The 23,246-nt window shown below is 58.4% G+C and overlaps 1 protein-coding gene across 3 annotated transcripts; it reads right to left on the reverse strand.

The window, feature by feature from the left end:
* Nucleotides 1–694: 694 nt before the first annotated feature.
* Nucleotides 695–22,996, reverse strand: BTBD2 (BTB domain containing 2). 3 transcript variants are annotated; one of them, XM_067033199.1, is made up of 10 exons: nucleotides 22,602–22,987; nucleotides 11,351–11,470; nucleotides 10,866–11,045; nucleotides 7,577–7,733; nucleotides 6,384–6,489; nucleotides 6,025–6,222; nucleotides 2,559–2,751; nucleotides 2,344–2,431; nucleotides 1,868–2,014; nucleotides 695–1,605 (listed from the first exon to the last, which is right to left on the reverse strand). In XM_067033199.1, the coding sequence occupies exons 1-10, from the start codon at nucleotides 22,985–22,987 to the stop codon at nucleotides 1,444–1,446; spliced, it is 1,737 nt and encodes a 578-aa protein (XP_066889300.1). In that variant the 3' UTR covers nucleotides 695–1,443. The 3 variants fall into 3 exon arrangements, with proteins under 3 accessions (XP_066889300.1, XP_066889299.1, XP_058916348.1); XM_067033198.1 differs by having other exon boundaries at nucleotides 10,866–11,066; XM_059060365.2 differs by lacking the exon at nucleotides 10,866–11,045 and having other exon boundaries at nucleotides 22,602–22,996.
* Between the last annotated feature and the right edge of the window lie 250 nt (nucleotides 22,997–23,246).

The following is a 23,246-nucleotide window of genomic DNA, read 5'->3' on the forward strand; positions in this document are numbered from 1 at the left end:
GGGGCTACAGTGGAAGGCCCGGCCCCCCCACCCCGTGGATACCTCAGCTGGGGTGTGCCTGCAGTGTGGCCGGTCTCAGGAGGTGACACAGCCTAAGGGCCAGAGTGGGTCTCGGCAGCCAGCCCAGTCCTGGGTCCGGATCATCCCTGCTTGGGACAGTAAAATGCCACATCTTCCTTTGGGCCACCTCGGGTGTAAACTGTTACTTGTACCCAAGAGTCCTCACTGCACAGGAGAGGCCAGGGGTGGGGTGTGAATGCAGGGGGACTCCCCTGGTGCAGAGCCAATGGGGCCGCTCTGGGGCGCAGCCCCAGGTCCAGAGGGCAGAGCTGACAAGATCCCTGCACAGCTCACTGCAGTGGGGGCCCCGCTGGCATCCTCAGAAAGTGCCGGGAGGCTCCTGGGGCCGCACCAGGGCACAGCCCCACTGCATGGCCCCCCCAAGCCCAGGGCCCCTGATCGCTGCACAGCAGGGGCACAACGGGAGCCCCAGGGTTTTGTGCAGAGGACAGAGGGTCCGGGGAGGGTCCGCAGCCAACGCGGAGCGCTGTGTGATTTGGACGCCGCGAAGGTGAGAAGTCTGTGTCGGGAGATGGCCCCTCTGACGGCAGGGAAACAGATGCAGTGAGAAGGGCCGGGCCTCCAGCTGCCAGGGGCCCATTCTGCTGGGAAGCAGCACGTGGGTCAGGGCCGGTACGTTTCTTTCCTTTATTAAAAAAAAACATTTTGGGGTGTGGTGTGAGGACACACCTTCCATGGCTTCGGGGAGGACACAGGCTCCAGGTGGAGGCATGGGGGTAGGGAGGGGACAGTACCTGGGGGTCAGGGAGGGGCTGTGCCCTCCAGCACCTCTGGGCAGAGTGTTCGCTGGGGGCCGGGAGTGGGGCTACAGGGTGTGCAGGTGGGCCGGCCGGGACGCGGCCCCCGTGTGCGGTCCGCAGCCTCGCCCCTCCCGGGCAGACGGGGTCTGCCGCCTGTCTCCACGGCTGCAGGGGCTGGGAGGGGCCTCGCAGGAGGGCTGGACAGGGATGGTCCTTCACCGCGCTCACAGGCTGGGCCTGGGCCTGGTGGGAAGCTGGCCTGTAGGACCTCGGGAGGGCTCGAGTCCACGTCCTAGGGGCGGGTCAGGGCGGCCTGGGTGTCCCCGGTGAACAGAACAGAGGAGCGCGGGACCCAGGCCCGCTAGGGGCCCCGCACGTGGTCTCCTACCAGAGAAACAAACAGGAATCCAAGACGCGTCGCCACGTGCAGCCGAAACAAACACGAGGCAACACCCTGCACGAATCCTACGGCCGGGCCGCTGGTCAGGCGACCCTGCGCTGCAGGGGCGGCGGGTGGACCCTCGGCTCGGGGCAGGGTCGGGCGGGCCCTGCCCATCCGCCACCTCGGAACAGAGGAGCCCCCCTGGCGCCGGCGGCCGAGGCAGGGGCGGCGCGGGGCGGCCTAGGTGTAGAAGATGACCTCGGGGATCTGCCCGTCCTCCACGGACGTGCCGTTGTTGTTGCCGGCCGCGTAGCAGAAGGTGAAGCACGTCTTGGCCCCGGTCGTGGGCGACTCGTGGGTGACCTTGCGCAGGCCCTTGGTGCCATAGTGGGAGTCCGGGCCCTGCGGGGTGGGACCCGGCGGGTCAGGGTGGGTGTGCTGCGCGTGGACGGGGCGCGGGGTCCTGACCCGGCGCGGGCGGCGGGCCCTCCGTGGCTGCGACGCGGGGGGGATGACGCGCTCTTAGCCCCACGCTGCCGGAGGTGGGCAACGGACTGGGAGGCGGGGTCCACGTCGGGGTCCCAGCCATGGCTTGGGGGTCGGGGTCTCGGTCCTGGGCGGGGCGGGGCGTCAGGGGCACGGCTAGGGTTGGGGTCGGGCGCACCTTGAGCGTGGCGCAGGCTGTGTAGTTGACGTTGGGCAGCACCTCCACCGGCTCCTTGAACATGACTCGGAAGGTGCTGGCAGAGCCGTCACAGCTGAAACCCGTGTCATTCTGGCCCAGGGCCGTGTTGCTGTCTGTGTGGATGATCTGGGGGCCGGGAGCCAGGCACAGCTAACTCGGGCGCCCCTGCCCCTGTGCCCGCCCACAGGACCCCAGGGCTGAGCCCCACCTCCAGGCCCTGCGGCGGGGGCTCCGACCCATGACCCGCAAGGAGGAGGCCAGCGGCAGGAGTGGGGAGGCATCGTCCTGGGTCCCACAGACTCTGGAACACTCGTGCCGCCTTGGGGGGAACACGAGCAGACCCCTGGCTGGGAGGGGCGGGTGGGGGTGGGAAGGGGTACGAAGAAGGGAGGAGGTGGGGAGGAACGTGTGGGAGGAGGGGATGTGCAGGGGCAGGGCCTGGGCGCGAGCCGTACCTGGATGTTCACTTGGTAGTCGGTGGGGCCGTGGATTGAGCCGTAGAGCCCAAAGCCGACCACGAAGATGCGCTTGTTGACGGAGAACCTGAGCCCGTCAGAGGAGGGAGGCGCCAGGCTAGCTCAACCCTCCCCACCGAGGACCGCCGGCCCCCCACCCCCGCCGCCGTGCTCGCTGCCTGCGCCCCCCGGCCCCGCGTCCGGCCCGCGCCTACCTGATGCGGTCGCTCGTGCCGCTGTAGCCCCAGCGGCTCTCCACCTGCTGGAAGCGGTTGACGCTGCACTCCTTCCCGCGGAGGCAGCAGCGCGGACGGTCAATGAAGTCCACGCGCGGCTTGGGGTTGACGGTGAAGTGCAGGAAGAGGCTGACCACCTCGCGGTCCACCAGGATGCCCGACTGTGCGGGCCCTGAGGGCACAGGGGCGGGTAGGGAAGGCTGGGCGGACCCCGAGCACGCAGAAGACACTGGAAAGCGTGGCACCCAGCCTCTCAACTCCTCAGCATCTTTCTTCTGCAGAACGTCACCGGTCCGACCACCCCCGCACGGGGACGGCCCTTCTGCCGCGTTTGGGGAAGGGTCCGAAGCAGACATGGGGCCAGCGCTCTGAGTCGCTGGCTGATCAGGCAAAATCCCCCTCACTGCCCCAGGCCTCCCAACCCTCCCACTGGGACCACCCCAGGGGACCACCCGCCGCCCTGCCCGTCCACCCTGGGCACCTACACAGACAGGGGGATGCCAGCCCCCAAGAGAGGCCCAGAGCCAGAGAGGGGTCTGGAGGTGGGGGCCTGGATGCAGCCATGAGCCGGTGACGGGGGACAGCGCGTGGGGCGGATGGGCGGGGCGGAAGGATTGTACGCGCCCCTGCCCGCCACCTGCACCGGGACAGGGTGCCTGATGCAGGCCTTACGGCACCACCCTCGCTTTACAAGAATCACTCGTTCACCAGCTTTGAGCTCATTTCTGCCGCAGGTCAGCCACAGCCCGGCCCAGTGCCCCAACAGCTCACGGGCACACAGGTCTGAGCAACAGAGCAAGAGATCTCCCTGTATCACAAGAGCAAGTTACACAGAAGTGAACACAGGGCTTCCCTGGGGGCACACTGGTTAAGAATCCGCCTGCCAATGCAGGGGACACGGGTTCCAGCCCTGGTCCGGGAAGATCCCACATGCCGCGGAGCGACTAAGCCCGTGAGCCACAACTACTGAGCCCGCGTGCCACAGCTACTGAAGCCTGCATGCCTAGGACCCGTGCTCTGCAACGAGAAGCCACCACAATGAGAAACCCACGCACCACAACGAAGAGTAGCCCCCACTCACTGCAACTAGAGAAAGCCTGTGCTCTAGAGCCTGTGAGCCACAAGTACTGAAGCCTGTGCACCACAACTACTGAGCCTGCTCTCTGGAGCCCGTGAGCCACAACTGCTGAGCCCGTGCACCACAACTACTGAGCCTTCATTAGCCTAGGGCCCGTGCTCTGCAGCAAGAGAAGCCACCGCAATGAGAAGCCCGCGCACCGCAACGAAGAGTAGCCCCCGCTCGCCGCAACTAGAGAAAGCCCGCATGCAGCAACAAACACCCAACACAGCCAAAAATGAATGAATGAATGAATAAATAAAAGTGAATACAGATATTAACCATTTTTTTTCACATCTCTGCCCAGAGAATACAAAAAGAAAAATACATCAGACCTCAGTTGTGACACACTGAGCCAGGAGAGTCTTTGGGGGAGTTTTTTTTTTTTTCAACTTCTCTCTACATTTTTGTAATTTCGAGTGGAACATAAGAGGCAGGAGAAGTCTCTACAACACACTGAGCGACAAAGAGCTGAAGCCTCGCAGGCCACGCTGCAGAGGGACAAGGCCAGAGGCCCAGCTCACAACCCCTGGACACACACACACTCATCCCAGGCGCTTGCAAGCTGAGGGGTGGTGGGCTGTCCTGGCCTGGGGGCCCATCATGGGAGGAGTGGCGAGGGGGCCAAGGGTGAGGGGATGGCACTTCCAGGAGACCTGAGACCCCCAGGGGATTTGGTGGCCAGGTGGCCTATGAGAGTGGTTTCGGGGGGTGCAAACGGGGCTGGAGAGGGGTCCAGCAAGGCTCACGCAGGTGTCTTAGGCCGGGACAGCTCAACACTATAGCTTGGGGCTCTCACCCGGGGCATTGTGCCCCCCAGGGGACACTGGGCAATGTTTGGGGACATCTGTGATCAAGACTAGGGGTGCTGGGACTTCCCTGGTGGTCCAGTGGTTAAGAATCCACCTGTCGGGCTTCCCTGGTGGCACACTGGTTGAGAGTCCGCCTGCCGACACAGGGAACACGGGTTCGAGCCCTGGTCCGGGAAGATCCCATAGGCCGTGGAGCAACTAAGCCCGTGCGCCACAACTACTGAGCCTGCGCCCTAGAGCCTGCAAGCCACAACTACTGAGCCCGTGCGCCACAACTACTGAAGCCTGTGCACCTAGAGCCTGTGCTCCGCAACGAGAAGCCACCACAGCGAGAAGCATGTGCCCCTAAGGAAGAGGAGCCCCAGCTCGCCACAACTACAGAAAGCATGCACCCAGCAAGCAAGACCCAACGCAGCCAATAAATAAATAGATTTATAAAAAAATAAAGCCCTCATACTGTTAAAAAAGAAAAAAAGACTAGGTGTGCTCCTGGCATCGAGGGGGTGGGACCAGGGAGGCTGCTCCACACCCCACAGTGCCCCGGACGGCCCCACACAGAGGAGGACCCGGCCCCATGTCCGCAGTGCCCAGGCTGCCTCGGTCACCGCTGTGCTGCCAGGGCCAGGTACCCAGGCGGTGCTAAGTATCTGATGGATGAGTGACCCCCAGTGTGGAGACAGCCTCTCAGGCTTCCCCCCAGCACTGAGGGAACACTGTGGACCGCCAGATAAAACGCAGGACACCCAGTCAAGTCTCGATTTCAGATCAAAGAGGGCTGATCTGTAGGATAAGTGTCTCCCAGCTACTTACTGCACAGGACACGCTTACACTAAAAAAAATTGTTTGCTGTTGTTGCTAAATCTGGCAACCCTAAGCCTGGGTGGGAGCAGGGGCAGCACGGACCGGGGAGAGGCAGGACAGCGGTGCACCCGCCACGGGGCTGCATCATGGAGCCCCATCCAGAACCTTCCAGGCCAGTTTGGCTCCAGGACCGCGGTCTGCACCAGCCATGAGAATGACACGAAGGGGAGGCCCAGGCCCAGGGGAGGGGTCGCCAAGCTGGCCACCGCTGCCGTTGCTGCACGGCCCCGAGACCTGAGCGTGCTCCCAGCGCCAGAGGCAGAGGCAGGGCCAGGGCCAACCCCACCTGGGCCCGAGCCCAGACCCGGCAGCAGCGGCCCACGGTCCCAGACACGACCCACCCTTTCATGGGGCTCATCAAGGACGCGGGCACCAGAGCCCAGCTCCCAGGACCTGAGCCCCAGACGGGACCCTCAGGGCACACGCGTGTGGACACCCGAGACGTGGGGGTGGGAGAGGCTGGGACACAGAAGGGTCGGCATCTGGGGTTCGTTCCCGCTTCACCCTCTCGAGCCAGTCCCGGCTCCCGCGTAGACACGGCCAGCACCCGACCCCCACTGTGGCCGGGCCGAGGGTCATGGGACTGAGTCACACGCAGCAGGGTCCCTGGGGTCACGCCCCTCCTGAGCGTTCCCTCGGCGCCCCCGACCGTTACCTGCAGCAAACTCCTCGATGGTCATCAGCGGGAAGCGGATGAGGGCCAGCGCCTTGCCCAGAACCTTCCGCTTGTTCTCGGGCGTCACCTGCAACTGCTGCCGCTGACACTCGGCCTCAGACCAGCGGACGACAGCATTGAACAAGCGCACCTCGCGGATGCCCAGGGTGTCCCGCTCCAGCACGGCCACCAGCGTGTCTGCAGGGGAGGGGCCGTCAGCGGGCGCCGGCCTCCATGGCCTCGGGGGTGACCTCTGACCGGCTCTCCACGGCCCTCGGGCAGCAGCAGGGTGGGGCAGACTGCGGGGCCTCAGCGGGACTCATGTGACCACCGAGCCTTCCCGGGCCCTGTGGCCTTACCCAGGTCGATGTCTGTGAAGCCCTCTGCAGTGATGGCGTCGGCCGTGTTCTTGTCGATGTTTTCCAGGCACAGGCTGGCGAGCTGCGGTTCGTCGAAAAGCCTCGCCTGTGGGGGAGAGAGCCTGTCAACACCCAGCCAGACGGACCCTGGCTCCAGACTGGGCACGGATTTCAAGTCCCAGGCCGAGGGGCCAGAGGGATCTTCTTTCCTGGGGTTCACAGACTCTCAGTAACCACTGCCTGGGGCGGGGGTCAGGCCTGCACCTCGAAAGCTGGGGCACCTAGAGGTTCAGGCTGGAGGCGGGCCCAGTCGCCCCTTGCAGCAGGCAGGAGCCCGGGGGAGAGGGCCGAGAGGACCCGCGGGACGCGGCAGCGCTGTGCTTCTGACCGTCCGATAACTCGCACAGGGGGCGGGGGCCGGGGACGGAGAACCTGTGGGGCAGCTCGACGCCCACACCCCTATGCATGGGTCTCTGCCTGGGGCCTGGGCTAGGAGGCTAGGACACCCCACGTGGCTGCAGCTCTCAGCAAACGGCTGCGAGCAGCTGGCCCCCACCCGACTGTCCAGCCTCTGGCCCTTGAGAGCGACTCGGCAGACGGGGCTGAGCCCCAGGTGCCACCTCAGCGAGGGGTCTGTGGAGCCCCAATGACACTCGGGCTCTGCCCCGTCCCCGCCAGGCTCCCAGCCCCCACAGTGGTCCTGGACCGCCGCAGCCCGTCAGACGGGACAACCCCAAAGGGTCCTCCTCCAAGAAACCCAGTACGGAACGCCTTCCCCCCACACCTGAGCTCTGCACAAGGGCACCAAAACGCCAACGGGAAGCCTTTAGCAAATGACTGTCGTGAGGCCGGCCTGCCAGCAAGGTGCACTGCACGAAAGGCGACCAGGCAAACACCGCGGTGCTACCAGGGGCAAGGACAAGGGCAGGATGAGGTGAGGGAGACACCCGGGCGCAAGGGTTAAGCGGCACCTAAACTCCGAAATTACCCCATCCGTCCTCCCCTGCCCCGGCGTCCTCACTCGCACCCACGCACCTGCATCCTCGCGCAGACCCGGAGCACCTGCTCCCCAGCGGGTCCCAAGCCCTCGCCCCGCCCCGCCCCGCCCCGCCGCCCTTCCCCTGCGCCAGCGCCCCGCCCCCTGTGCCCTTGCCCCGCCCCTGCAGCCCCGCCCCTGCAGCCCCGCCCCACACCTGCGTCAGCAGCATGAACGCGTTGTCCGCGCGCAGGTTCTTCTTCAGGAACTCCACGCAGTGGGCCTCGAGCGCGGGCACCGCGTACTTCTTGGCGGTGTACAGCGTGGTCATGACTGTCTCAGGCCCGATCTGAACCTCGTCCGAGTAGAGAAACCTGGGGGTGGGGGCGGACGGCGGCGTGAGGACAGCCGCCCAGCCCCCGCCCGCCGGCCTGGCCCGAGGAACCGACCGAATTAGCATCGGTCGCCCTCTGACCTGTGGACGTGACCCCGCAAAGGCAGTTACCCGGGAAAAGGAGCGCCCACAGGCCAACCCTGGGAGCGAGTCTACATAGCAGGTGGGCCTCTGTCCGGCTCCTCCGTGGGCAGCACGGGATTTGCCCCGGGACGCGGAGAGCCTTCCGCACCCCCCGACCTGGCCACAGCCGGCTGTCATGCCCGACCACTAACAGGACCAAAAGTGCCAGCCGGAATCGCAGATACCGGACATGTTGACCACCGGCCATCGGCCCAACTCTACATGGGGGTCAGAAGTCAGGGTCGATTACAAAACCACGGGGAGATGGTGAGAAATCAGAACCCTGGCCCGTCTGGTAGGAGCGCCTCAGAGGCGGCCCTGGGCGCGCGGCTCACCCCTCTGCATCCGGGAGAGATGACGCGTGTTCACAGCAGCGCGATCCACGCGAAACCACCCGAGTGTCCGTCCACGGGCACCATGGACACGGGATGGAGGGGGTGAAGGAGCACAACCGGGAGCCGCCCGAAGAGCAAGTTCCTGGAAGGTGCCCCCCTCTCCTGGGACTCACTCCCCTGAGAATGCACAGGAAGCCCTAACAGCAGCGGCCGGCAGGGTCAGGGAAAGAATGACCAGTGTCAGCAGTGCCGAGGGGGACCTGGTAATGGGACAGGCCAAGACATGTGCGGGGAGATGGGTGAGCCCCTCACATGCCAGTGGAGATAGCATCCACCCTCCCGGGGGGGGGGGGGCGGCTTGGTTACCAAAACCCAAGCTGATACGGGGAGAGAGAGAGACAGGGAGAGATAGAGAGACAGAGAGACACAGGGATGGAGAGGGAGACGGAGAGAACAGCCTTCCACCCCACATCTCACCAAGCTTAGACTAAGGAAGGGTTTGGCTAACTGCAACCCATCACCTGTTTGGGGTCTTGATTTTTTTTTTTTTTATAGATATGACTTTTACATTTTTTCATTTTTTAAAATTATGGTAAAATACACATAAAATTTACCATTTTAACCATTTTTATCAGTAGCATTAGGCACATTCATATTTCTGTGCAACCATCCACCTCCAGAACTTTCTCATCCTCCCGAACTGAAGCTCCGTCCCCTGACTCCCCTCCCCCTCCCCCAGCCCCCCCCCCCCCATCTACTTCCTGTCTCTGTGGATGTGACTCCTTTAGGGCCTCCTGTGAGTAGGTTCACACTGTATTTGTCCTTTTTCATCTGGCTTATTTCACTCAGCATCATGTCCTCAAGGTCCATCCATGTTGAAGCAAGCGTCAGAATCTTTTTTAAAATTTTTAATTAATTAATTAATGTATTTATTTTGGGCTGCATTGGGTCTTCATTACTGTGCGCGGGCTTTCTCTAGTTGCGGCCAGCTGGGGCTATTCTTTGTTGCGGTGCACGGGCTTCTCATTGCAGTGGCTTCTCTTGCTGTGGAGCACGGGCTCTAGGTGCACTGGCTTCAGTAGTTGTGGTGCACGGGCTTAGTTGCTCTGCGGCATGTGGGATCTTCCCGGACCGGGGCTCGAACCCGTGTCCCCTGCATTGGCAGGCAGATTCTCAACCACTGCGCCACCAGGGAAGTTGCCAGAATCCTTTATGACGTAAACGGGTGCTGAATTTTGTCAAAAGCTTTTTCTGCATCTATTGAGATGATTGTATGGTTTTTATTCTTCAACCTCTTGATGTGGCGTCTCACACTGATTGACTTGCAGATACTGAAAAATCCTTGCAGCCCTGGAATAAATCCCATTTGATCATGGTGTCTGATCCTTTTCATGTGTTACTGAAATCCAGAATCCTTTTGAAGGCTGCGTAATATTCCGGTGTGTGGATGGATCACACCTTGTTCGTCTCTCAACTCTTCATGGACACATGGGGTGTGCCCACCTTTTGGCTGTCGTGAATCAAGCTGCCATGAACACGGGTGTGCAAATATCTCTTCGAGCCCCCGCTTCTCCCTTCTTTGGGGGATGTACCCAGGAATGGGATTGCTGGAGCACACAGTGATTCTATGTTTAGCTTTTGAGGATTGTCCAGACTGTTTCCACAGTGGCTGCCTCATTTCACATTCCCACCAGAAGCACATGAGGGTCCCAATTTCTCCACCTCCTCGAGACAAGTCGTTTTGTTTGTTTTTTAATAATAGCCACCCTGGTGGGTGTGAAGTGGTATCTCACCGTGCTTTTGTCCCCTATCTTGTACATAAAGTTTCCTTGGCCCACAGCCCTGCCCACAGTTTACAGATCCTTCCAGGCTGCTTTTGCAATGTCGGCGGGCGGAGGGGAGCTGTGGAGACAGAGACCCTGCCCTCCCACCCACCCCGGGGCAGCCTGCGGCCCCGGGTCTGAGGGACCATCTGAAAAGTTGCCTAAAGACAGAGGAATGAGATTATTCCACAAAGTGCTGTGATCAGCCCACAGGATTCAACACTGTTAGCTGGAGCTGAAGGGAACCAATTTACACCCTACAGACACCGGAGGAAAAAAGGAGATGACGACACAGTGGGTGGGGCGGGGCGCTGTGAGCACGTGATATAAATGGGACCCGATATGAACGGGAGCGACCAGCCCCGCCCCGACCGTGGTGCTGAGAGGCCAGACAGGTTCACTCCATTTTCTTCCTTATGCTTTCTTTTCTCTTCTTTTCTTCTCTCCCTCCCTCTTTCTTTCTGTGAGCCAATACCATTTTTGTAATCAGAAGAGGAAAAAAAAAAAAAAAAGCTCCACATCTGAAAAGCTGTCTCGACTGTTCGGAATAACCTTTCAAGCCACCCAGACCATTTACACCCAGGGTTTCCGGACAGGGGAAGACGGTGCTCCGCGGAGCAGGGAGGTGTACGGGAGTTCCACAGAGCTCGCCGGCCTCCTTCTTGGTGGAGCTGCAATCTGTGGGTGGCACTCCCACCCCCAACATCCACTATATTTGTTTTAAAGTCCTTGAGAAAAAGTTTGAAACCCAGGAAGAAAAAATATAGGTGGAATTTAAAATTCTTGCATTAGGCTATTTCTTCAAAAACTCTTGAAAGGATGAAAACTTACGGACTCACACACGCTGCAGCGTAGGTGGACTTGGAACCGCGATGCTCAGTGAGAGAAGCCAGACGCAGAAGGACACACAGGGTGTGATTCCACTGATGGGAAACGTCCAGAACAGGCCGATCCACAGACACAGGGAGTGGGTTCCTGGCTGTCAGGGGCTGGGGGAGGGGGATGCCATTCCTTTGGGGGTGATGGAATGTTCTGGAATTAGAGGTGATGGTTGCACACTCTGTAAACACACTAAATGTCATTGAATTGTACACTTCACATGGGTGAGTTGTATGGTATGTAAATTACATCTTGATATTAAAAATACAAAAATGAAAATGGGGCATCCAGAACCCACCCCTCACTGAGGAGGTGAGTTCTAGAAATCTCCAGGGAGCTGGGGGCTCTGGAGGCAATGTCACCAGGGCTCTATTTTTTTTAAACATCAGGTGTGTCTGTCCCTCCCCCCAGGGCGTGAAGGACCTGGAAAGTCTTACTTGAGCAGTGCCAGGAAGGCAGCGGGCTCCACGTCCGGCAGCTCGATCTCGGTGGACGTGGTGGCCATTCCCCCGTTGAACATGGCATCAAAGACGGCACTGCCCACGGCCAGCACGAACCTGGCGTGTCAGAGAAGAGCCGGTTACCCTTCGCGAGGCCCACCGGTCCCCACCGCCCGAGCCCGGGGGGCTGTCAGGGCCCCGGGATGTGGAAGGCGAGTGTCCCCACAGCAGTGACACCCCAGCCAGCACCCGCAGCAGATGCTGTGTCCAGAGCATCCTGCCCTGGATGCTTCCGTTAGGAAGGCCCTGAGGACTGAGAAGGCGGCGCACGTGGATCAGTAGCAACAGAGGCCAGAGAAGCAAAGTCATCTCCCCAGGGGCTGAACGGCTTATGGCAGAGAGCTCATGCCCTCCCCACGCAACTCATTCCCTCCCTCCCTCCCTCCCTCCGGCATTCACTCACTCACTCATGCATTCATTCACTCACGGACTCACCCACTGCTTCATTCACTCAACCACTCCCTCCCTCGGGCATTCACTCACTCACTCATTCCTTCACTCACTGGCTCACCCACTGGTTCATTCATTTATTCACTCATTCATTCATTGTTCACCCCATCCTTTCATTCATTCATTCACTGACTCACTCATTCACCCCCTCCATCATCACTCCCTCCTTGCTCTACACACACGGCCCCCACGCTGGGGCTGTGGGCACTGAGACCCTGGCCTTGCTGGAGGAAGGCAGCCACGGGTCCGCGGCACGGAGAGCCTGACGGCGGGGCAGGAAGGAGAACGCAGGTGTGTGAGGGAGCAGAACCAGGGAAGGCCCGGCGGGGTCACCTGAATCGGGCCGAGTCTGCAGGGCAGCGCGTGGAGGCCAGGCGAGCATCTGGACGTGGGTGGCCGTGGGGGCCTGCAGGTCCTGCCCGGCGTCACGCGCCCACTCTGTGCCGTGCACCCGCCGTCCCCAGGGCCCGCCCCACGACAGCCCAGCCCGGGGCGGCACAGGTGGCGGGGGCCGAGCTCCAGGCCTGCGCCCCACAGAGCCCCCGTCCTCTGGCTCTGCAAGGCCCCACGTCGCAGACCCTCCCGCAGTTCCCACGGTGACACACGCAGGGCTCTGAGAGGCCAGCCCCCTGCGGAACCGCTGGAGTCGGCAGCCACAGCCCGATTCCCGGCCTCTGCCCGGTGCCCGGGGGACGTCCCCACCGCTCCCAGCGAACCCCACCCGGGCAGCCCCCTACTCTCTGCGAGGACACCCCCCCCTGCCTCCCACCCACTCCTCCATCGTGGACTGGAGCTCCCGGCCCCGCCAGGCCCTTGTTTGGTCCCCAATCTGGCCCGGGGCTCTAAGGCCCCCCAAGGCCAGACCAGAGGGGGGGACCGAGTGGGTGTAGTGGGGTGGACACGGTCTCCAAAGTCATGTCCGTCTGGAATGCCAGATGGCAGCCCGTTTGGAAGCGGGGTCTTTGCAGATGCCATTTATTAAGATGAGGACACCCAAATCCAGGCCGGCCCTAATCCAACGACTTATAAAAGGGAAACGTGGACCCAGACGCACAGGGAGAGGCCACGTATCGACGGAGGCAGAGCCTGGAGCGCCACAAGCCCGGGACGCCGGAGCCCAGAAGCCGGAGGAGACAGGGAGGACCGTCCCCGGGAGCCTCCGGAGGGAGCGCGGCCCTGCAGTGCCCTGCTCTGGGGCTTCTGGACTCCGGGACGGAGAGAGGACCAATCTGCGTGGCTGTGCCCGCCCATCGGCGGTGCTGTGCTTCGGCCCTGTTCGGCCCCACTGCGTCCTCGGAGCCCTGCTCGTTCACCGCCGCGGCTGGGCCCCTGGAGCCTCACTGCGCTGCCCCACGCACGCTCTCCATACATAAGGTGTCCTCCTCTTCCTCCTTTCTTTCTAGATTAAACAAAGCATCTTGATCTCCCGCAGGGAAAACCTTCCCCAACGATTCCCTGGCAGGAAGTAAGAGGCGGCCCAGCCGGGCCTGTGCATCTGTGCAGAGCCCCAGGTGCCAGGCTGTACGCACCCTCAGCGCCCTAAGTGGATGCGGCGACAAACCCCAGGGCTGGCAAGGCCACTGGGTCGAAGGCAGTCTGAACATCTCCAAGGCTCCTCCACCCACAGCCTCAGCCGCCGGCCCCTCGCTGGCTTCCCGCCAGGAGTCTTCTGCCCTCCCTTATCCGTCCGTCCTCAAAAACACGACAATGAACATGGCAAATCAAAACCACCACGAGACGCCCCCTCAGCCCCACTAGGAAACGCCAGCTAGGATACAAAATCCGGACAATGACAAGAGTTGCTGCGGATGTGGAGAAATCAGAGCCCTCGTGCAGGGCGGGTGGGGACGTAAACCGCACAGCCACGGTGGGTGACAGGCCAGCGATTCATCGGAGGGTTCAACGGGGAGTTACCGTCTGAGCCGGCAGTTCCGAGAGAAATGAACACACACGTCCACACAAAACCTGTGCACGAGTGCTCAGGGCGACACGCTTCACAGACCGCCAGAGGTGGAGGCAACCCAGTATCAATGGACAGATGATGCGTGAACACGGTGTGGTCCCTCCACACACACAAGGAGCATTAGTTACCTTAAGAAGAAGGAAATTCCGACACGTTACAGGGTGGACGGACCTTGGGGACGTGATGCTCAGCGAGAGGAGCCAGACACAGGAGGACACACGCTGGCTGACTCCACTCACAGCAGGTCCCCGGGGGAGTCACATCCACAGAGACGGGAAGGAGATGGTGGGGGCCGGGGGCCGGGGGCCGGGGGAGGGGCTGGGGAGTCCGTGCTTCCTGGGGACGGAGCTTCAGTCTGGGAAGATGAGAAAGTTCTGGAGACGGACGGTGGGGATCATTGCAAACAACGTGACTGTGCTCAATGCCACTGAGCTGTGCGCTTAAAAAGGGTACAGAGGGTGAACTTTATGGTATGTGTATTTTACAATTTAAAAATTAAAAAAATAAAAAAGAAAGAATGACATACTACCCTGAAGGGGCAGGGAAGAAAAGACCAGCTAAGTAGCTTTGGGAAACAGGTTAAAGGCCAAAAGAACTACATACATATACCGTGCTTTACTTAGTAAAAGTTATTTTTCGCAGGAGAGGGTTAGCAGCTCTGAAACTACATATCCAGGTGTGTGCTACCAAGGAGACGTGTGCAGAAAGAGAGCCGGGGTCCTCAGCATGGGAGAAAACAGCTACAGATAAGGGGACGGGGCTGGGATAAATTCCGGAGGGCTGAACCGAAATCAGAGCGATCAAGATGATCTCGTGGCTTTTAGACAGGTAGATGGATGGTGGATGGATGGACAGATGGACAGACGGGTGGAGAGACAGAAATAAACAGAGATACGTATGTGTTGGTACATCTCCTCGCTCCACCTGCTAAAAGGTCTCCAAACAACAACGCCCCAGCAGCAGTGGGCACACCCAGCACCCAAGTCCTGGTTTCTAAAGACCGTTTTCCGCTAAAACGAACCAGAGCTCCTTGGAGAAATGCTGACTCCAGGGCTGGGGCAGGGAAAGCACAAGATGAGCCTGGAGTATCCTGTGGCGCCAGAAAGTAAAACACACTCCAACATGACGGGGAAATGTTGAACGGACACGGGAGCCCACGCTGGGACGACATGAACAACAGAACGGCGTTCGCACCGGAGCATGGCCCACAGGATAACATAAATACCCGTGAGTCCCCGATGAAATAAACATATAACTGAAGGAATGGACGAGGAAGGGAGAAGACACAGCTCTTCCTTTTAGAACCCCCGTTAACAAAGGCACAGGGAGTTATGGAAACAGGACATCACCATATGGCAGATGTTAAATAACCCTTTCCAGCAAGAACCACCATACACCAGCGGGCAAAGCAGGAGGGGAAATGGGAAGTCTGTACAGTCCCAAAGTACCCCTCGGGAAGGGTGATTTACAGGGGGACGGCGGTGACATCCAGTGGAGAAATCTACCCCATGACCAAGGCTCACGTCACCAGAGACGGGACAGGTGGACATCACAGGCTCAGAAGTTTTACAATCAAACACACAAAGGGGATGAAAGGAGAAAGACGGGGAAAGACACACCTTGCATTCGGAAACCACCAGAGAGCTGGAGTGGCTACACAGCTGTCAGGCAAGACAGACGTGAAGATGAGGAATATTACTGAACAGTGGACGTTTCACGTGAACAGAGGGTCAGTACACGGGGATGGGCAACAGTACAAATGAATACACAACAGGGTCCCCAACTATACGAAGAAGAAACTGACTGTTCAAGGAGGAAGAGACAATCCAACGATTATCGCTGGAGGTTCTGATGCCTCACTCTCCACAACTGACAGAACAGCCAGACAGGATCGGCAGGAACACGGAAGACTGAACGATGCTGCCAAGCGACCTGTACGGAACCCTCAGCCCAACGGCGGCAGAACGCGTGCTCTTCGGTGCAATGGCACGTCCTCCAGGACAGACCACATGCAAAGCTAAACAAATATACTCAGAGGCACGGAAAGCAGCAAAGCATGTTCTCCAAAGAGAGGAATCAAACTCCATACCAACAACAGAAAGAGCTCTGAGAAATCCGCAAATATTTGGAAATGAAACAACACTTCTAAGTAACCCATGGGCCAGAGAAGGAACACAAGGGAAATTAGAAAAGGTCTTAACTGAAACAAAAATGCAAACACAGCGCATCAAAATGTAAGGGATGCAGTTAAAACAGTGCTTAGAAGTAAACATTATATATGTATTAAATAAAGATCTAAAATCAGCAAGGTAAGCTTCCAGTAATTCCCTGGTGGTCCAGTGGTTAGGACTTGGCACTTTCATTGCCGGGGCCCGGGTTCAATCCCTGGTTGAGGGACTAAGATCTCGCAAGCCACGTGCGGCATGACCAAAAAATAAAATCAGCAAGGTAAGCTTCCATCTCAAGAATCTAGAAAATGAAGAGCAAATCAAGCCCAAAGAATGAAGAAAATAATAAAAGTGAGAGCAGGAATAAATGAAACTGGGAGTGGGAAAACAGAGACAAATCAATGAAACCTGAAGGTCACTCTTTAGGGGTGGGGGGGGAATCAACAATTGCTAGAACTTTAGCTAGACTGACCAAGAGAAAAAAACACAAGTTACCAAAATCAGGAATGAAAAAGGGAACATCACTATAGACCCTAGAGGTGATAAAAGAACTTTGAAACAACTTTATGCCAACAACTTAAGACAACTTAGAGAAGACAAACGACTTCTTGGAAAGACACAAACCGCCAACACTCACTGGTGAAGAGAAAAATCTAAACAAACACATAACAAGTTAAGTGAACTAGTCATTAATAATCTTCTGGGGCTTCCCTGGTGGTACAGTGGTTAAGAATCTGCCTGCCAATGCAGGGAACATGGGTTCGAGCCCTGGTCCAGGAAGATCCCACATGCCACGGAGCAACTAAGCCCATGCGCCACAACTACTGAGCCCGCGTGCCACAACCACTGCAGCCCACGTGCCTAGAGCCTGTGCTCTGCAACAAAGTGAAGCCACCACGACAAGCCCGCGCAGTGCAACAAAGAGTAGCCCCCGCTCGCCGCAACTAGAGAAAGCCTGTGCACAGCAATGAAGACCCAAAGCAGCCAATTAAAAAAAAAAAAAAAATCTTCCCACTTGGACTTCCCTGGTGGCACAATGGATAGGACTCCGCGCTCCCAATATAGGGGGACAGGGTTCGATCCCTGATCAGGGAACTAGATCCCACATGCATGCCACAACTAAGAGTTCGCCTGCCACAATTAAGGAGCCCGCCTGCTGCAACAAAGACCCGGTGAGACCAAATAAATAAATAAATAAATAAATAAATATTTTAAAAAATCTTCCCACACAGAAGAGCCCATTCCCAGAAGAAATAATACCAACCCTATGCAAACTCTTCCAGAAAGGAGAGGGGGAGGGAATATTTCCCAACTCACCTATGAGGCCAAAGACACTCTGGAACCCTCCGGCACCACTGGCGGGTGGGGAATGGGGCGGCCACTTTGGAAACCACTTTGGCAGTTTCTTAAAATGTCACGTTACCCTGTAATTCCAACATGCGACCCCTAGGTATTCACCCAAGAGAAAAGGAGCAGTTCTTCCACAGGCGTATTTCTACACGAATGTGGAATGTTCATAGCAGTATGATTCTTCGTAATGAAAAGCTGGAAATAACCCATATAACCCGTATGCCCATCGACTGGTGAGTGGACAAAGCGTGGTCCATCCATGCAATGGAATTCAGCAGTAACGTGAATTACTTTAGCAGTAGAAAGAAATGAACTGCCGATACAATGGTGTGGATGGACCTTATAAACAACAGCACACTCAGTGAAAGAAGCCAGACCAAAGCCTACACAGTCTATCATTCTAATTCTGTGAAATTTCTACAAATAGCAAAACTAGCGAGAGAGAGAAGGAGGTCAGTGATTGCCCAGGGATCAGGGTGGGAGTGGGGACTGAGGGTAAGTGGGGAAAGCGGCTTCTGGGGGTAACAGAAGTGCTCCCAAGCTGGGCTATGGCAGTTGTCACACAAATGCATCATTTTCTATATGGCCAACTGTCAGATCAAACAAACCAAAATCCATTAAAAGCACTCGATAACATCCCATGCCCACACTTCATGGAAACTCTTAGCGAACAAGGGATGGAAAGAAACTTGTTACTGTACTAAAAAGGATTTGTCAGAAACCAGTATCAATGATCACACTGAACTGTGAAAAACACCTCTGTTACGGAACAATGCCCCGGTGGTCAGGAATGCAATCAGAACAGAAAAAATGAGGCAGAAATGAGAGAGAATGAGAAATTAATTGCCCACAACGTGATTGTCTCACTTAAAACTCTAAACTCAGGGCTTATTTAAATCTAAATTAAAATGAAGGTAAATAAAAGATTCAGTTTGGGAATTCCCTGGTGGTCCAGTGGTTAGGACTCTTCACCTTCACTGGCGAGGGCACAGGTTCAATCACTGGTTGGGGAACTAAGATCCCGCAAGCCACGCAGTGTGTCCAAAAAAAGAAAACAAAAAAAAGGATTCAGTTCCTCAGTTGCAAGAGCCACAATTCAAGTGCTCAGCAGCCACAAGTGATTAGTGGCTAGGACTGGAGAGCATAGATCTAGAACAATCCTATCATCACAGAAAAGTCTACTGGACAGTGCCAGACCACGGAATCAGTGGAGCAATTATTAACGCTAAAAAGGGTTCAGAAAGAAATCGTTCAAATAGATAAAAATAATGCACAAAAAATCTACAGCTTCCCAGCAAGAACCAACTAGAAAAAATACAATGGAGGAATTACAACAGAGAAAAAAACAAACAAAAACTAATCAGAAACGTAGCAATATACACGCAAGACCTATCTGAAGAAACTACAAAACTTTCCTAAGGTCTCACAAAAATGCCCTGGATAAACATGTTCCCAGATATATTTTGTACTCTAAACTGTCAGCTCTCCCAACCTGTATCTTTGCAAAGACCAATCCCTCCAGGCAATTCCTTTAGCATTTGATAAACTGATTCTAAAGATCATAAGGAACCACTGAGGCAGAGGCTGGTCAACTACAGCCCTGGGACTCAATCCGGCCCACCGCTTGTTTTTGTAAATAAAGTTTTATTGGCACACAGCCACACCCATTCATTTCTGTCTTAATGCATTTGTGTTGCTATGGCAGAATTAAGCAGCTGGGACAGAGACCGTGTGGCCTGCTGACACTATATACTATCTGGCTCTTTACAAAACTCTGCTGGTGCAAATTTACTTGAAGGTAAGTCCCACAGGGAAAGGGATGTCTTCTGTAAGCACTGTTTCAATGACTGCTGGATGCAGGGAGGGACAGGTGGATGGGTGATTAATTCTGGAAGAGTTAGGTGTGTGAGACCAGCTGAAAAAAATCTTGACAAGGAGTAAAACTGGGAAGAACAGCCACGGTAGTTCTCAAAACTCACCATAAAGCCACAGTCATCAAAAAACGTGTTATTGAATGGCTAAGCACACACAGATCGATGAAAGAGAAGGGACCCCAGACACAGACTGCTCCACTTCTGGGACTTCTCTGCACTGCTAAGTTTTCCGTGATAGATGAATAAAGGTATTTCAGATATTAATGTGGGACCATCTGATTTGTGCACAGTGCTACCCTTAAGATGCTCGGTATTTCCTCAGAGGGAGCCCCGCGGGCGTAGACAGTGGACTCATGGGTTTCCTGAGCACCTGCTGTGCCAGGCACTTTCCTGGGCCTAGCAGGAGGGAGAGAAGCAAAATCGTGTGGCGGTCCAGTGGTTGGGACTCCGCTCTTCCACTGCCAAGTGCCGGGGTTCAATCCCTGGTTGGGGAACTAAGATCCCACTAGCTGTGACTCAGCCAAAAAAAAAAAAAAATCCTGTTCACAGGAAGCCAATGACGGCAGTCACAGAGAAAGTTAGAGGGAGAAAGCTGTCAAACAGCAGTGCAGTGCAGGGCAAGGGGGTGGGGCTAAGCCGACTGGGGGCACGGGGCAGGGGGAGGCTCCGAATGAGGCCTGAACTTGTCCGGGGCCAGAGCTGGCCCCTCTTGCCATCACTCATGCCAGGCCCTCCTGCATCCCACGTCCCGGGCCACCCTGCATCCAGAATTCAGGGCCCCAGCCCGAGACCACCCCAAGCCTGGGTCCCGGGAGATGGCGGGTCCAGACGCCACGGGCTTCCTGAGTTAGCACCAGCCCCTCCCCGACTCGGCGCTGCTCCCCAGTCACCAGCTCCGCACTAACATCCTCTCCGCCCCAGGCCTGCATCCAGGATCCCACATGGCTTTCACTTGTGTCCTCAGGCTCCTCCCAGGACCGGCTGGTGTCCTGCAGCATGGCCCCAAGCTGGGTTTATCTGGTATTTTCTCCGATAGGACCAGGTGTACTGGTTTCCTGGGGCTACTCGAACAAATTACTGCAAATTGGGTGACTTGAAAGAACAGGAATTTCCTCTCTCACGTTCTGGAGGCCACACGTCCAAGGTCGGTTCGGCCCCAGGGCCGTGCTGCCCCCCAGAGGGTCCCGGGGAGGGTCCCCCTTCCACCTCTTCCAGCTTCTGGGGTCCCAGGCATCCTGGGCTTGCGGCCGTGTGTCCCTGCCGTCTCTGCCTCTGTTGTCACATGGCCGTCTTCTCTCGGTCTCTCCTGTGTCTTGTCTCTCCTGTGTCTCGCATAAGGATACTTGTTGGATTTAGGGCCCGTTCAGATAATCCAGGATGATCTCTTCTTGAAACTCTTAATCACATCTACAAAGACCCTTTTCCAAATAAGGTCCCGTTCACAGGTTCTGGGTGTCAGGATGCAGACACACCTTGTTGGGGGCCACCATTCAACCCACTACACTGGGGTTAAAGCTTTGGGGTGGAGCACACTGAGGTGAGGTGCCCTTCTCATTGATTCCTTCTAGGGGGACCCTGACACCCCCAGGACATCACCCTGAGGTCGACCTTGACCACCTGGCTGAGTGGCATCTGCCGGGTCCCCCCACAGTGGGGTTCCAATCTACTCTTTACAAGCAAGTCCCCAAATCCAGCCCACCTGGGACAGAGGCGGGAGTTAGGTCCAGCCCGGGAGCATGGCGCACAGTATTAGGAATTTTCCCCACTCCTGTCTGCGTTCCATCAGCGAGGCTGCGAGGTGTTTCCTTTATGCGTTGGGTCACATCCCCACCTGCATTTTAAGCCAGCCCGTATGGAGGCTGAGCCCCCGGCCACTGTGATAAGGACCTGGTTGAGTCACAGGGTCCACCCTCCCTGTGGCCCTGGGAAGGAGGTGTCTGAGTGGTCAGTCCCAGGTCCCAGGGGGTGGGAGGTGGGGGGGAACTGAGGCTCAGCAGGGCCCAGGGTCACTCACGGTACAGTCATCTACCTGATCGCTGCAGGTAAAATGTCAACAATGCGTATGAAATATAACAACCCAAAGGCTGAAAAGACAAAGAACCAGAACCTTCGATCTGAGAGGTCCACACAGCAGGAATGTGGGACAAGAAAGGCATGAGGGAGGCTGGGGGCTCACAGGTGACACATCAACTGGCCCCCTACTCACAGCTTGCGGGAGAGGGGGGAGCACCGCCACACACACACAGGGCAGGGAGGTACTGGGGACCGCATCACAGGCCTGGAAGCTTCCTTGGACAGGAATCTAGACCCAGTTGTATATAAATAACCAAGAAAAGCCAGAAAGAGGAATCTCGAAGGCACAAGTTAAACAAAGGCCACACGTCAGAAAGGTGGGGAGGACCCTGACAGCAGGTTGGGGGACACTCCAGGGAGAGTGGTGAGAACCCCTGCAGCCCCCCTCCCCAGACAGAACCCTCCCCAGCACCCCCCAGCGTGCGGGCGCAGAGTAACCGGCAGTGGGCAGGACGCTGTCTGACATCAGTCCCACCCTACCCAGGAGTCTGGGGGCTGCACCCTGGAGACTGGCAGAGAGATGGGGCCTAGACCAAGAACACCCCCCCACTTTCGAAAGGAAGCCTGGGGTATGGGGCGTCACAGAGCTGGGAGTCACTGGGGGTACTGGGTTCACAAGGTGGGAGTCTGGTGGGGCTCTGGGGGTCTCAGCCCCAGAAGGATGGGTCACTCGGGGGAGGAGGTCACTAAGGCAGGAAGGAGGAAGTGGAGGGAGATGGTAGTGTCTGGGGGTCCTCGGGCTGGCCAGGCTGGGGGTTGCAGGGCCTGGAGAGCCTGGCAGGGGCTGAGGGGTCACAGGGATGCTGGGGGTGGAAGAGGTCACTGCGTCTGGGAAATCCTGGCCAAGGTGGCAGGGTCAGGGGTCACAGAGCCAGGAAACGCCGATGAGAGTGGAGGGGCAGGGGTCGCAGGACCAGAATACGGCCAGTATCTGGAAGTACGGGTGGAAGGGGACCTGGCAGGGTCACAGGGCCTAGGGGCGGTAGGGCCCGTGCATGGCGGTTACTGGGAACAGCAGGGTCCCAGGGATGGTGGGTGTCCCGGGGTGAGGGCAGGTCCCCGGGACAAGCAGGGGTTCCAGAAAAACGGGGTTGGGTTCTGGGACGATGGGGTCCTGAGGGTGGTGGGGTCCCGGGGACGGCAGGGGGTTCCAAGAAGGGCGGGTCCTGGGGGATGACTAGGTCCCGGGGGTGGCGGGTTTCCCCGGTGCGGGGGAGGGGTGGCGGGATCTCAGGGATGACTGAGTCCCGGGGGCTGGGCCCGGGGATGCTGGGTCCCCGGGGGCGGCGGGTCCCAGGACGGCGGCCCACCTGTGCGCCGGGATGCGCTGCGCGCCGAGCCCCTTGCCCACCAGGAAGTGCACGTCGCAGAGCACCTCGTTGTTGAAGAGGAAGGCGAAGCGCTCCTTCACCGTGGGCTTGGTGGCCTGCCAGTTGTAGACGGGCTCGCGCAGCAGCGCCCCCGCCCCCGGCTCCTCGGCCGCCCGCTCCCCGCCCGCAGCGGCCTGCACGCCCGGCCCCGGCCCCGACACCGGCGGGGGCGGCCCGGGGGCGGCGGGGGCCGGGGCGGCGGCGGCGGCGGCGGCCGCGTTGCCGAGGGCCGGGGCGGCGTTGGCGCTGGGCCCGGGGCCGCCCCCCGCGCCCGGGCCGACCCCCGGCGGGCACGACGCGCGCCCGCCGCTCCCACCCGCCGCCATCTTGTCGGTGCGGCGCCCGGAGGGGCGGGGCGGGGCGGGGCGGAGCGGCGCGTGGGGAGGGCCGAGGACGGGGAGGGGAGGGAGGAGAAAGGAGGAGGCAGAGGAGGGGGGGAGGGGGAGAGGGGAGGAGGAGGGAGGGGGCGGGGCAGGGGGAGAGAAAGGAGGGGGAGGAGGTGGGGGACTCGGAGAGCAGGGAGAAGGGGGGACCTGGGGGGAGGGGCTAGGAGGAGGGAGGGGGCGGGGCAGGGGCGCGCGGGGG

Source organism: Kogia breviceps, chromosome 4 (assembly GCF_026419965.1).
Source record: "Kogia breviceps isolate mKogBre1 chromosome 4, mKogBre1 haplotype 1, whole genome shotgun sequence".
NCBI lineage: Eukaryota > Metazoa > Chordata > Mammalia > Artiodactyla > Physeteridae > Kogia > Kogia breviceps.